The sequence below is a fragment of the Mixophyes fleayi genome, chromosome 9 (assembly GCF_038048845.1).
Source record: "Mixophyes fleayi isolate aMixFle1 chromosome 9, aMixFle1.hap1, whole genome shotgun sequence".
Classification (NCBI taxonomy): Eukaryota; Metazoa; Chordata; class Amphibia; order Anura; family Limnodynastidae; genus Mixophyes; species Mixophyes fleayi.
Genome location: NC_134410.1, coordinates 15,145,745 through 15,159,973, shown reverse-complemented (window position 1 = coordinate 15,159,973; position 14,229 = coordinate 15,145,745). Strand labels below are relative to the sequence as shown.

General features: G+C 45.9%; 1 protein-coding gene across 2 annotated transcripts in view; it reads left to right on the top strand.

Moving 5' to 3' along the window:
- Positions 1-14,229, top strand: part of PRRC2A (proline rich coiled-coil 2A) — a 34,614-nt gene that overhangs the window by 7,389 nt on the left and 12,996 nt on the right. The window contains exons 2-16 of one of the 2 annotated variants that reach the window (XM_075186581.1): positions 500-637; positions 788-965; positions 1,418-1,517; positions 3,953-4,025; positions 4,449-4,592; positions 4,697-4,881; positions 8,066-8,145; positions 8,241-8,380; positions 8,456-8,540; positions 8,745-8,973; positions 9,220-9,508; positions 10,391-10,614; positions 11,063-11,342; positions 11,824-12,025; positions 12,162-14,183. In XM_075186581.1, coding sequence (XP_075042682.1) covers positions 526-637; positions 788-965; positions 1,418-1,517; positions 3,953-4,025; positions 4,449-4,592; positions 4,697-4,881; positions 8,066-8,145; positions 8,241-8,380; positions 8,456-8,540; positions 8,745-8,973; positions 9,220-9,508; positions 10,391-10,614; positions 11,063-11,342; positions 11,824-12,025; positions 12,162-14,183 — 4,343 coding nt within the window. In that variant the 5' untranslated portion in view covers positions 500-525. The remainder of the gene's footprint in view (positions 1-499; positions 638-787; positions 966-1,417; positions 1,518-3,952; positions 4,026-4,448; positions 4,593-4,696; positions 4,882-8,065; positions 8,146-8,240; positions 8,381-8,455; positions 8,541-8,744; positions 8,974-9,219; positions 9,509-10,390; positions 10,615-11,062; positions 11,343-11,823; positions 12,026-12,161; positions 14,184-14,229) is intronic. The other variant, XM_075186582.1, reaches the window with a different exon arrangement.

Here is a 14,229-nt window from a genome sequence, read left to right as displayed (position 1 = left end):
ATTACAAAATCTAGTGGAAAGCTTCCCAAGAAAAATGGAGGCTGTTATAGCAGCTAAGGGAGGACCAGCTCCTTATTAACGCCCATGGTTGTGGAGTGAGATGTCCAACAAGCACATATGGATGTAAGGTTCAGGTGTCCACATATTTTTGCCCATCTAGTGTCATTTATAGTTGCTTATTGGTTTTTTTTTTTTTGTTTTTTTTATAGAGATTTTACGTTGTTCTTAACACTCATTTGAATATAGTATGGTAAACTTATGCATTTGGTGTTTCATGTGTTAGAAAATAAATTAGATTAGCCGAGTGCAAACTATTGACCACCTGTTGTCAGCAATGTTATGCTTTGAGTGGCTTCTTACGTTCTCATCCAGGCTTCTCCTACTATAGTGTACTGTGGTGTAGTGACCAGCTATTCGGGTTGTGTGTGTGCACATTCCTTTAGTTACTTTATATACAGTCTGATTTGTATTTTTCTTCCGTTTTGGTTTGTCTCTTCAGTCCGTACTCAATGAGCTTCCCCCGCAATGTCAGAGCGGCCGGGGCAGACTGCAAAAGGGAAGGATGGCAAGAAGTACTCGTCACTCAACCTGTTTGATACATACAAGGGCAAGTCCTTAGAGGTGCAGAAACCAGCAGGTGAGAGGGGGATATAACATTGTCTTGTTATGCAGAATGAATGAAGAGAATGCCTTCTGTGAATGAGTGAGGGGGGAAACTTGCACAGAGACCTTAATTAATTTATGCTGAGCGAACAGTGTATTTACTGTTCTTTTTTTTTCTCCCAAGTTGCTCCCCGCCATGGCCTGCAGAGTCTCGGTAAAGTTGCCATTGCCCGGCGCATGCCCCCCCCAGCCAACCTACCAAGCCTGAAAGCAGAAAATAAAGGGAATGACCCAAACGTCTCACTAGTTCCCAAAGACGGATCAGGATGGGCAAGCAAGCAGGATACACCAGAGCCAAAGAGGTGAGGACGCGATGGTGACACTTATGTAATGAGAGCCAGTCTGGTATGGGTGTGTAGAGAGGAAATCCTGCTTCGTTGGATAGACCAATAGAGAAAGACATATAGAGAAGAACATAGAGACTGCTGAGCATTCAGGACTAGGGAAAAGAAAACAAGGGCATTTCTACCATAGGCAGTCGTCATATGTTCTTTTATTGTAGTTGGATTGTTATGCACACGGATTAAATAGTCATGGATACATAGCCTTGGCGTATACATCTCCATTCTTTTGTATTTGGATTAAGTTTATGTTGTAAGGAAATGTTTGTGCTTACTAGACGTAATGAATAACGCTTGTGCTTTTCCTTGGTATTGTCCCTACAATCGTGTCTCACTGTATTGTCTTATTATGTCTCCTGCTCGTTTACCACAATAACATCCTCTCTTGTGTATCTTCCCTCTCCCGCCTCCAGTACCGATGTCTCTCCAGCAGCGCAGCCGGAGTTGCAGCCACCGCAGGCTTCACAGACGCCTGCATCCAACCAGCCGAAGCAACCCCCAGTTCCACAAGAGGTAACACCACATATGTAGATATGTTTGTGAATGAACCTCGTGGCTGTGGTTAGGTCGGGAATATGCCCAGATGATGTCTAGTTTTACAGTTTATTTATTGTTTGTAAAAATAGTCTAAAGGAATGTGTCCCAGTTGTCCAAGCCACTTAGCGTAGTGAATTAAACATTGTTAGATCACTTTTGTCACTTACAAGTAAAATTAGTTCCTAACCAATCCAGACATAACTATTTAGCATACTGACTTTAGAGCTAGTAGTCCAGTAAAAGTGTGTTTTCCTCATGTTAGAGAAATGCTTCTCCTTGCTGCAGCTTGGATGTGCCCCAGTGTGGCCACAAGTCTTTGTACTATTAGCTGGGGTCCAATCACCGATCACTGGGAGCAGGAGCTCAGCCAGTGTCTAGATGAGGTTCTTTCACGCCCTGTCTCACAAAAACACTAAGTGAAAAGACCTATTTCACACACTGACCTAGCTCCTGCCTCCAGAGAACCTGAGATTGGTTACATGATGATGCTACAGCGACTCAGGGAGGGTAGGGGTAAAATGAGGTGCTTACCACTGTGTTGGGTACAAACTGGTGTAATGTGATGGGCACAGGCTTATATAATGTTCTGGACTTAGTTTTGTATAATGCTATGGGCACAGGCTTGTATAACGGGAACAGTGTTTATAGTGTGTGTAGACAGATATGAGGAAAGCAAATAAGTGGCGAGTCAAGAGAGTGCAGAGTGAGAAGGGCACTGCTTGATAGGAGGACCAACATTATGGGTGGCCACATTATTGCCTGTGACCAATTGGCTGAATGCCTGAATTTTGTCACTGTCTGAGCATGATCAGCCTTTGTGTTGCCATCTTATGCTCCGACTCTAGGAGATCTGACCAAAGTATGATAATAAGCGCAGAAGTTGCTAGTACCTGCTACTGTATCCAGAGCACATGTTCCAAGTGCCAGGCTAAACTGCAAATTAGACGACAGGAACCAGATGCCTGATGTGCAGGTTGTGAGGCAGAGGTCTGGGGGGCGGGGGGGGTCTCGACAGAGATGGCGGAGCCTACATGGACTAGATCGGTGGGGCAATCCATCTCTGAGCTGACTTGCCTTGCTGCGCACATCCAAAGGAGGTGACCGGAAATCCTTCTTTTCCTTCACCAAGGTTACGGAGGTTGATTTTAGCGACTTTTTTAAAGCCATGAAACTTGAGCTAAAGGTCATCCCAAACCAGGCTTAAAGCAAGGAAACCAGTCTTTGCAAGAAACTACAATAGGGTGTGGAAATGGTTTATTTCCTGGCATGAAAGGAAAGGTTGCCATACTTCTTCCTTCAGGTTGCCACTTGTTTTGAAAGACTGTGTTCCTTCTGGCCATTCCTTGGTGAGGAGAGTTTCTGAGTTGGGGGCTTTATCCTGCAGGTCGCCTCTCCTGGTATTCCTTCACGACAGGGCTGTCCTGTGCACCAAAACATATTTCTCGGCCCAGGTTGTGTCCAAGTTTAAGGCGAAGTGGATCCTCGAGGGATCACGAGTTGTTTATTTACTGGACGTGGTCAGATCTCTGAAGATCTACTTGAATGGAACTTATGATTTGCGGAGTACGATTAATCTTCTAGTCCTTTAGTATGCCCAGAAGAGAGGTTTGCCAGCTACAAAACAGACCATGGTTTGGGGTGAATAAGCGATTACTCATCAGGCTTATGTCCGGTCAGGAAACCAGTTCCAGAGAATATCTCTGCTCCATCAACCAGATCAGTGAGGGCTTCCTGGGTGGCGTGGCACAGAGCCTCAGCCGGGCAGCTGTCAGGCAGCCACCTTATCCTCACTCCATACCTTTATCATTTTAATGGTTTTGTGTCAAAGGATGCTAGTTTTGGATGAAAAGCTCTGCACTGCCTAGGAGCAGCTTTGTAAAGTCCCTATTGTAGCAGAGTCCCACAATAGGAAAAAAGAAAGTTGTTTCTGCTTGTGTTAAATCAATTTCTGATTCCCTTTGGGGTATGCTGCAATCCAATCCTTATGCTCAATTGTGCTGTTATTTTTCTTAATGTTTATGATTGCGGGGCCCGATTTATGCTGCTTGTTGTCATCCTTTAGGGCTTTTTGAGTTATTAACTTGGGAATCATTGGCACAGGGTTATAGAGGGGAGGAACGTCTGCATCCGTAGAGTTTAACTTAGAAGTGCCCAACTCCTGCACCACTCTCTATATCGCATGGTAGTAGAGTTCCCCAAAAGGAATCGGAAAAACGGATTCAACGAAAGTACAAAGATTCTCTTATGCTGCTAGAAACTACCCAGGAATTCAGTAGTTAGTGACCAGTTTACAGAGCCCAGAAATGAATCTACACATTGAGTTCTGCTGGCTTACTTTGTCTAATATGCACATTTACATAATTATTACATCACATTTTGATTGGATTCACTTCTCTATTCTGTTTTGTCAGCCCCCCCAACCAGTCGTCGTCGCGGTAAAGACCTGGGCACAGGCCAGTATCACACATGGAGCACAAGGAGATGGTAGGTGACTCTTACAACTGGTTGGATATTACGAAGAATTGCAGTAAAATGATTTTTCTCCTCTAAAATGAAAAGCCTGGAGTAGATGTGTGTAAATGTAGTGGAAGGTTGTCAGTGGAGCTGACTGGATGACTACTGTGGTTTATCCAATCCAGCAGCAGTAATCCAGGTCAGGTCGGTAATCACCTTCCATTCCATACAGGCTGTAAGCACTGGAAAAGAATTGTGTGTAGTTATTGGTGGGGATGAGCATGTTGTTGACAAGGATAGAACCTGGATTTTCTAGTTGGGCCAAGGAGACTTATTAAAAAAGTTACATTTTGAACATTTCCTTTCTGTGGGCTGGGGTGTGACGGTCTAATTGCCATAGATTGGTTGGGTTTCTGTTCCTATAGATTCATTGTCTGCTCCTGTCCTTGTCAGGTGGAAAGGCATCAAGCCGACTGTCGCCATTCTCTCGCGAGGAATTTCCAACCCTGCAGGCGGCTGGGGACCAGGACAAAAGTGGGCACGACCAGAGCACCTCCGCTGTGTCGTATGGGCCCGGACCAAGCCTCCGCCCCCAAAGTAAAACACATGTTGCATATAAAGCTTATTGCATTGTTCTACCTGTCAGAGAACTGGTATATGTGATTCGGTTTTACTCAATGTCCAACCGTCTCTTTCTCTAGATGCAACGAGCTGGAGGGACGGGGGTGGGAGGGGGGGGCTTGCTCCAGGCTCCCTGGCTGGTGACAACCACGAGCCTCCTCCTGACACGGCACACACCCCCAGCAGTGAGCCAGCTCCCCGCCCAGGGCTGCCTCCCCCTGCTCCCCAACAGTTCCCTCCATATCGGGGGATGCTTACACCATTTGTGAGTATTAACTGATGATGTTTCTTTTCCTTTAGCTCTTCTGTCCTATGTTAGACTTAGAGTTTTTTTGTTTTGTTTTGTTTTTTGTTATGTTTTTTTGATTGTAAGCATGCTTTATTCCATTTTCCTTGATACAGCAGCCTTTTAAGTGTATGATTTCATGTTTTTTGGTCTATGGATAATCGCCACCTCAGGTACTCTGCAGAGAAAATCTCACACTGTGTTGTACAGAACCTTTTACCGACATTTCTCTACCTATTTGGGGTAGACTGCTACCTTGGGGTAGACTGCTACCTTGGGGTATAGAGGCTGGACCAGGAGCGGGGCACTTAGTTTGAATCTGCACAGTTTCAAGCGAAGCATACAAATATATGGAGTGAAGCCGTATGGAGTACAAAATGTAGTGATCGCAGCGAGGCATACACTCTGGCTTAGAGCCTGAGACATGGACAGAGAGTCCAAAAGCACTCGAGAGTTTTAACCCTTTGAAGGTAATGGGGCCTGAATTGGACAAAGATCATCTGTTCGGCCACAATAGGTTCTTTGCTTCTTGTTAATGCCCCTAGATCCAGGGGTCTGAAATTCTACTCCTTTAGTTTGCCAGGGAAACTAAGTAGTCCTTTGGGCCGTGAAAAAGGAAACGGCCATGGTCAGCCAAGCACCCAACCCCCACACCTTCGGAGACACAGTCCGCATGACAGATTTTTGCCTGCCTTCTTCTCTTCTGGAATCCATTGTTCGAGTCCACTTCGGATGCATGGGTGAGAGGAATCATGGAGCGAGGTTACATCCTAAACCTACAGAGGTTCCCGCACAGGCAGTTCTTAACCACCAGTCTTCTGGGGGACAGAGAGATTGGCTCTAAAACAAAGACATTCAGTCTTTATTCTCAGCAGTGATTGTCCCAGTTCTGGAAGAGCAAAGAGTGTTGGGTTTTTACTCCCAATGTTTTCCTGGTACAAAAACGAAACCTGACCTTCCCACCCATCTTGATCCTGAAATCCCTAAACACCCCGCATTGGGTGGAGGTTTAAGAGAGTGTCTCTTAAGATCATACATAAATTGCATGGAGTAAGATGAATTTTTAGGCTCTATGGACATCAGGGCCTTATGAGATTTGCAGTCAGGACTGTTAATTTTCAACTTTATGCTCTACCCAGTGCCAAGGGTGTTCACAGAGCTTGGACTACAGGCGTGACTTTGCACCCTTGTCTGCAGATACTTTGATCCTTGTAGATGACAAAACATCAGTGTTTTCTAAAAAGGCACAAGCTCTTCTAAGATGGAAGGCCATAAAGATTCAATTAGGCCATTCTATGGCTGTGACATACATAAATCATCAGTGAGGCACCAACAGCTCCCTAGTAATGAAAGAAAACACTAAAATATCGTGCTGAGCGGAACGGAATGTTCCAGCAAATTCAGTGGTATTTATCCCATTGGTGTACTACTGGGCAGTGGACTTCCTAAGCAGGCATGCTGTTCATTCCAGGGTATTGACCCTTCACCCAGAGGTTATTCCTCAGATCATCGGCAAGTGGGGTCATCGGCATGTCGATATGATGGCATTTTGGCTAAACCACAAAGTAGATTTTGTCCAAGAACCATGGATGTCATGGTGTACCTGGTAGATGCCATAGCCGTAATTATCAGTCAGTATAGACCTAGGGCTAGATTTACTAAGCTGCGGGTTTGAAAAAGTGGGGATGTTGCCTATAGCAACCAATCACTAGCTTTCATTTATTTAGTACCTTCTACAAAATGACAGCTAGAATCTGATTGGCTGCTATAGGCAACATTTTTCAAACCCGCAGCTTAGTAAATCTAGCCCCTAGTCTTTTTCTGCACCAGGATTTGGCTCAGTAACTTTGGTGCATGACTGGTGCCATGATGCTTAAAACTAAAGGACTTTCTGATGATGCAATCCAGGCCATGCTTAAGGATAGAAAACCTGCCTATTACCATAGAGCATGGAGAATAGATTGGCATATGTTTGCATTTTTACAAGGATGGTTTTGACAGGAGCTTGAGACTTGGCTCCTTGAAAGTTCAGATCTTTGACCTGTCAGAAGAAATTAGCTCTTTACCGGTGATCCCTGTATCCACCATGTGAACCATTGCAGTCTTTTCAGCCACCAAAATCAAGAAATAATTGTTCAAGAGTAAAATGGTTCTTCTGGTGAAGAGAGGGGCCCTTTTGTTTAGTAAATGTGGTCACTGCCCTAAAGAGGTGTCTTTATAGAACTTCAACAATGCATAGTATCAACTACATTTTGGTCCTCTTCAATGTGCATAGAATTGGGTTTGCCAGAAACTCTGTAAACCATTGCCAGATGGATTTGGCTTGTTATTCATCTGGCTTGTATTATCACGGGTAAGCCGGTTCCAGAGAGTGTCAGGGGCCCACTCTACCAAGTCGCTGAGTGCCTACTGGACGGTGCGGCATGGAGTCTCGGCAGAGCAGCTGTCTCGGGCAGCCACCTGGTCTTCATTCCATACATTCACTAATTTTACAGTTTCAATGTTTTTGTGTCCAAGTAAGCTAGCTTTGGACAGAGTCTTTACAGCTATGTCTGAACGTACCCTCCCCTTGGGTCAGTTTTGGAATGTCCCCAAGGTAGCCATAGCCCCCAAATAGGAAAAAGAAAACCGGATTCATGTAGTTATGTTAAATCCATTTCTCCGTTTCCTTTTTGGGGACACTACACTCACTCTTTAGGCTCGTAATGGTTCTGTTTAAGGTTTTGAATGTTTGTGTTCCTTAAGGGATTTGCTACACTTGTTTGGTTTGATTCGTGTATCTTATCATATCAGACTTTGCTACTTAACAATTGAGTTTCAATTAGGGAGGGGAGAAGAGCTTCTGAAACTGCAGATTCAGGTTAAGTGTAGCAGATCCCCCCCCCAAATACGGATATCTTATTTCTTTCGCCTGCATTTCCCGGTTTTCAGTGCTGTCTATGAACAATCCAATTGTTGTCCAGGTGCTTCTTATAGACAGCAGTGTAAGCTTTTAGAATGTCCTGTGCTCGTTTTATTAAAGCGTTTTTATCTTTTAATAATGAAAACTTTTCATTATATTCACACCCAATACATTAAACATGCCCACTCCCCACCTGTGTTTAGAATTAGGCCCTTTATCTTTTGTCATTTTTTTTTTTTTTTTTTTCCTCTTCTCGTCTAGATGTATCCCCCGTATTTGCCGTTCCCTCCTCCATATGGGCCACAGGGGACATTCCGCTTTCATGGACCGGATGCACCCAGGTGTGTAATTGTGTTTTGGTCCTTAGAAGAATCAGGAGCACTCTCTTCATTCCAGCTGTTTATATTTTGGGATACTAAATTTCTCTCTAATGTAGATTTCCACGACTGGTTCCTCCACGAACTTCTCAAGCTGCCCAAAGGATGCCTGACCCTGTTAGTCGCCCATCTATCTTAAAGCAAGATGATCTTAAAGAATTTGATGAGTTAGATCAAGAGGCAGATGATGGGTGGGCTGGTGAGTACCTGATCACCCTTTTACCCTCTTGGTTCAGCAAATCATTGTCTATATCATGTTGTTTTCTCACCCTAGGGGCACATGAGGAGGTGGATTACACAGAAAAGCTGAAATTCAGCGATGATGAGGATGGGAAGGACACAGACAATGAAGAGAAGAGGTGCGTTTATCTTGGGTCATCTCATGAAATGTTAACTTTTCGTCTTGTTTAGTTTTACATTTTTACGTGTACAATTTAATATACTTTTTGGAAATGTTGTTATTTTGAATTAAAGTATTCTGTTTACATTAAGCATGAGCCCTTCCCCTAAAATACCCTTTGTTCTTTGGGTTTTATGCTCTCAATCCTCTCCTATATCTTCAGGGAAGCTTCAGTCTCTGGCACTGAGAAGCCATCTGTGCCCCATCCACAGAAGACGGCTGAGATCCCTGATTCAAGGAAGGTCTCGCCAACCGAGGAGAAGCCTCCTCTTGTCAAGACAGCTTGGGCAGAGGTGTCTAATACTCCAGAAGCCTTGCAGGTGCCTGCTGCCTCTGTTGCACCCCCTCAAAGGGCACAGACTGCACACAGGGGCCCGCCAACTGAGCACAAAGTAAGGACTTGTTTGTTACCTCGAAAATCAGAATTTTTTTTCTTTTTTCTTTTTTTTGAAAATATATGGAAAAATCTAAATGTGCGTTCACCTGTGGATCACACAGTATTAGCTGTTCTCTCTAAGTGTATTTCAAAAGCTGCATTTTTTTTTTTTGGGTACTTCTGCAACAGAGACAAATAGACCCTGATGGTCGCCGTTAAGTAGTTCCTGGGTACCTGACTTATCTCTAGCTCTCTTATTTAGGAAAAGCCGGCAGCACCTGTAGCTGTGGCGCCCATGGAGGATGAGGATGAGGCATGGCGGCAGCGCAGGAAACAGTCCTCCTCTGAAATCTCGCAAGCAGTGGAGCGTGCTCGGAGGAGGAGAGAGGAGGAGGAGCGCAGGATGGAGGAGGAAAGGAGAGCTGCCTGTGCCGAAAAACTGAAGCGTCTGGACATGAAACACCGGACTGCTCCGGAAGAGGCGGAGTCTGCAGGCAGTGTACGGAGCGGTGCCAGTGAAGGGCCGAATCCTCCAGCCAGTTCTCCTCCTGGTATGATGATATTGTGTGTGTGTAGTGATATGTATTTTATATTTGTGTCCATCGGCTAGTGCAAGAAAAAGTATATTTTCATGTGTTTGTATAGTCCCTGCTGCTATTAACAGTATGGACACCAAGTAAAAACAAAAGGACTTCTAGAGGCAGTTTCCCCCAGGCATGACGTTACCTAATCGGTTTTAGCTGTGATCTTTTGGAGGCGCAACTAAGATCATTGTTATTGACCTGGTTTTATCTTTGTATTTGCGGGAAGGGATGTGCTGCTTAAGGGCCACATCAGTAGTTTGGCCTTCTCATTGTGGCTCCTGCAACACGATCATGTACGGCTTTCTGGGATTTTGCGTGTGTTGGTTTTCTTCAGCACAGTGTGTGGCAAATGTTATTGCATGTACTGCAGCTTTCTGCGGTCCTATCAGGGGCACCATGTATAACCCCAGAGAGGGTTATACATGGGTTGCTCCTCTTGCACTTGTTACTCATTGTGTCTGTCACAACTGCATGCATAGGCTTTGCTTCTCTGGGCCACTTTCTCTAGCTCCATAGACTCTGCCACTAACCTCGGTAATTTACAAATGAAAGGTCCACAGAAATGTGTTAAGTAATTTCAGATTTGAAAGAGACCACAATAATCTGACCTTTATGAGGGCACAAACAGGTCTGCTTTGAGACGAACTGGTTAGCTAGTGTCATGCCTCGGCATATGGCCTGCAGGTGGATCTTCCTCTTACTTGGTGTCCATCCTCCTGATGGCAGCAGTGCCTATAATCACTGTTCCTGTTACATCATTTCTGTGTTCCCCAATGAACTACATGGTAACCGTAAGTACAGAAAGTTCAGTTTTTGCAACTATTGTCTTTTTTTTTCTTCTGTGTCCAGTGGTGGAACCAGCAGCAGTTGCTGAAGCTCCTCCACAGCCCACAGTAGCTATTTCTCAAGCTGAAGTTCCCCAGGTTAAAGGGGAACCGACCCAGCCTCCGCGGCTAGAGATCAAACAGGAGCCGGTGCCAACTGTGAGCCGCCCGCCAGCAACAGGACCCTCCCAGGGAGGATACAGCAAGTTTCAAAAGAGTCTGCCACCTCGATTTCAGCGCCAACAGCAGGTAAGAGGTCCGAGCATGTAAGGAGCACGGTTATCAGAAGGCTTCAGTGCTACGTAAGGCACATAAGGGGTTCTGGACGGGAAATGTCTCTTTGGAATGAGCTTTCTCACTGTTTAACCAGTGAAATGGTTGTGCGCTTTCTTAGCTGGTGAAATCTTGTAAACGTGAAGAAATGTGTTTATATAACTGTGGGTATTTATCAAACAGCTGATAAAATACCAATCTATTGAAGTAGATAACTAGGAATCTTTCCAACTCTCTAAAGAACACAACCTATAAGAGGGCACTAACACACCATATCTTATAATGCCAATTATTAGCCAATAGTGTGATGTTTTCATGAAGACGCTGTAAATAATGTGTCTAGTATACTGGACTTATGTTGAGATGGGAAGTTGTAGTTTATCTTTGTTAGCATTTGTTTTTACACTCTCTTAATCTGTTATAGGAGCAGCTGATGAAACAGTGGCAGCAGAATAGAGAGCCCACTCCTCCTTCACAGGCTCTCTCAGCACCTACATCCCAGCAACCTCAGAAAACACTCTATGGTGGAGGTTCCATGGGGCGGACAACCCCTGTGCCCACCCCACAACCTCCTGCCCCTCTGCCACCACCTCATGTTAGTTATGATCCTCGCTGGGTGATGGTGCCACCTTTCATTGATCCACGCATCATACAAGGGAGACCCATGGATTATTACCCTGCCACAGCGGGAGTGCACCCTACAGGTGGGCCGAACAGGGACATGTGTATATGTAAGAGAAAGTGTCTACTTTGGCAGAACGTGTCAACTGATGGAGGGAGAAGTGGTTTTATTTAAAGAGATCATGAAAAGCATTAGAGTAAAGAGCCATTGTGTTATTTCTCAAATAGCAATTGAGTGTTTTACATCTTTTTGCGTGTAATCTCCCACTACCACCCTAAGGCCTGACTCCTACTCTCCCCTACTCTAGGGTTGTATTGGAATCTGGTTCCCGAAACAGGTCATGTTTTCAGTGTTGCCTTAAATATGTGGGTATGAATTAGTATTTCCCACAATTATACCACCTCTCCCCAAAGAGGGAAATTTACAAACGTGACATTTTTGGGTTACCTCTCTTGTCAGATAACTGTCAGCCTTTAATATCCTCGAAAGAGTTCTAGGTTTTCTACCTTGGTATGTTTTGTTCTAGTAAAGTTTCCTATTTTATATTTTTGTTTGCTATCTAGGACTCATGTCTCGGGAGCGATCAGACAGTGGCGGTTCAGGGTCAGATGGATATGATCGGCACACACCTCTGATGAGAGAACGGGGCACACCTCCAACAGACTCCAAACTAATGTGGGGAGGCGAGATATACAATCCTCCTGATACGCGACCAATGGCATCTCCTCTGCGACATAATGCGGAGGAAGAGGACAGGAACATGAGGTGGGTAGCAGTTTTAATACAAGAGACTAAGACAAAATTTTAGTTTGTAGTGCGTTGAGTTTATAATATTTGAAGGTATTTCAGGTGTATTTTCTTTGTGATGTCAGTTTTTAATTTCTGTTTTGCTTGTTTTCAGAAGTGAAACTCCACCTGTTCGTTCCCTTGGTCCAGAGCAGTCGCAACCTCCGCAATACTTGGGAAACATCACTTCATACCAAGAAAACGCTGTTACACCCTCCCAACATTCCCTTGTTGGACACCGCTACCCTGTAGATGAGCAACGTAATTGGCATCAGCAGCATAACCACACTGTTGCTCAGCAGCAGCATCCACCTCCTCCCGTTGAGCAGAAACGTTCAGAACCTGCTCCTGCTCAGCCTACTACAGCTTCTGCTCCTTCGTCTCTGCCTCGTCGGGCAGATGATGAACCGACCATACTCAGAAGAGAAACTTCTGCTCCTCCAACTACTACCCAGCCAGATATCCCTTCCAAAGTGGAAGTCAGCAGTGGGCGACGCAAGGAGGACAGGAAAGAAACTGCCAAAGAGGAGCAAAAGCCTGAGAGACAAACTGGCAGACCTGAGTATCACAGACCTCCTCCTCGCCGTGAGTCCAAGACTGAAACACGCTGGGGACCTAGACCTGGAGGAGCAGGAAGTCGAAGGCAAGAGGAGACTGCTGTTATAGGTGGAGCCCCATCTCAGGCACCATCCCAGAGACGGGCAGGTCCTATCAAGAGGGGTGTAAGAAGAGAGATTGCTGTAGTCAGAGAGCATGCTGTAGTCCGAGAGCATCAGGATGGTAAGGCAAGTCAGCAACCGGTGGTAGCACCGGAGTCACAGAAGCCTAGACAAGTAAACCATTTTAACAGGGAGGGTGAACAGACAGCTGGGTCACCTTCACAGAGGAGAAAGGACACTGTGATGATGACGACTCCAGCTCGGGGTTCCCCTGCATTGGTTTCATCCTCTCGAGGTCGTGGCAGAGGGGAGTACTTTGCAAGAGGACGAGGTTTTCGGGGGGCGTACAGTGGCCGTGGTCGGGGTGGCAGAGGCAGAAGCCGCGAGTTTCGTGGTGGATACAGAAGAGAGAGCCCTTTCTATAGAGATGAGGGTGAAGCAATAAGCAAAACCACACCTGGGCCTGGAGGACGGGAACGTAATGCAAGTGAAACCCGAAGTGAGGGTTCAGAATACGAAGAAGTTCCCAAAAGAAGACGACAGCGTGGTTCTGAAACAGGAAGTGAAACTGAGCCAGTGGCTTCTGAGAAAGAGGCTGGGAAGGGTGGGCACTCCCTGCAGAAGCAGCAAGCGGAGATATTGGTTAGTGGTAATCCACGTCATCAAGAAAAAGGTCGAGAATCTGGCAGGGGTCGCATTTTTACACCAAGAGGTGTTCCTTCGAGAAGAGGGCGGGGAGGAGCATCTGCAGGACCTGTGACCTGGAATCCACACCCCAGGCATCAGCCAATGGCACCTCAACTTCCATTGGCTCAACCACCACCTCCGCCTATCAAAACTGAGAGGAAAAACGAAAAGTCAGTAGTGACCGTGTGTCTTCCAGTGCCCAGTGAGGAACGTGTTCCTCCACCACCTCGGAGAAGACGACATGGAAGGTCCCAACAGCAGGATAAACCACCTCGCTTCCGGAGACTGAAGCAGGAGAGAGAGAATGCTGCTCGGACAGGAAATGGAGGAAGCCAACTACCACCCCAGCAGCCATTAACCGCAACACAAGAACAGCACCATCGTTCAACACAGGCTGAAGAAGAACGGGTTGTGCTCCGTCGAGGACACAAGTCGCCAGAACCGTGCAATGCTAATTCTGATCAGGCCAATGAAGAATGGGAGACTGCTTCAGAAAGCAGTGACTTCACAGAGAAAAAGGAAAGGGGAAATGTACCTGTCCAAAATGGAGGACTAGGGCCACCTCCTACAGGAGGATTTATTCCAACCCCTGCAGGAGGAAGAGAACAAAGGAAAGATTTGTCGAAAAGGAGTTTCTCTAGTCAGAGGCCAGCCATGGAGAGGCAAAACCGCAGACCCATGCATCCTGGTGGCCAGAGGCCAGGCCGGGGAGGAGGTGGAGGTGGTGGTGGTGGCGGCGGCGGCGGCAAGAGTGGAGAGAAGAGAAGCTGGCCCTCTCCTAGGAACAGAGGGTAAGCTAATGTCTTGTCACCTAATGAGGTGCTCTTCTCATCTTTG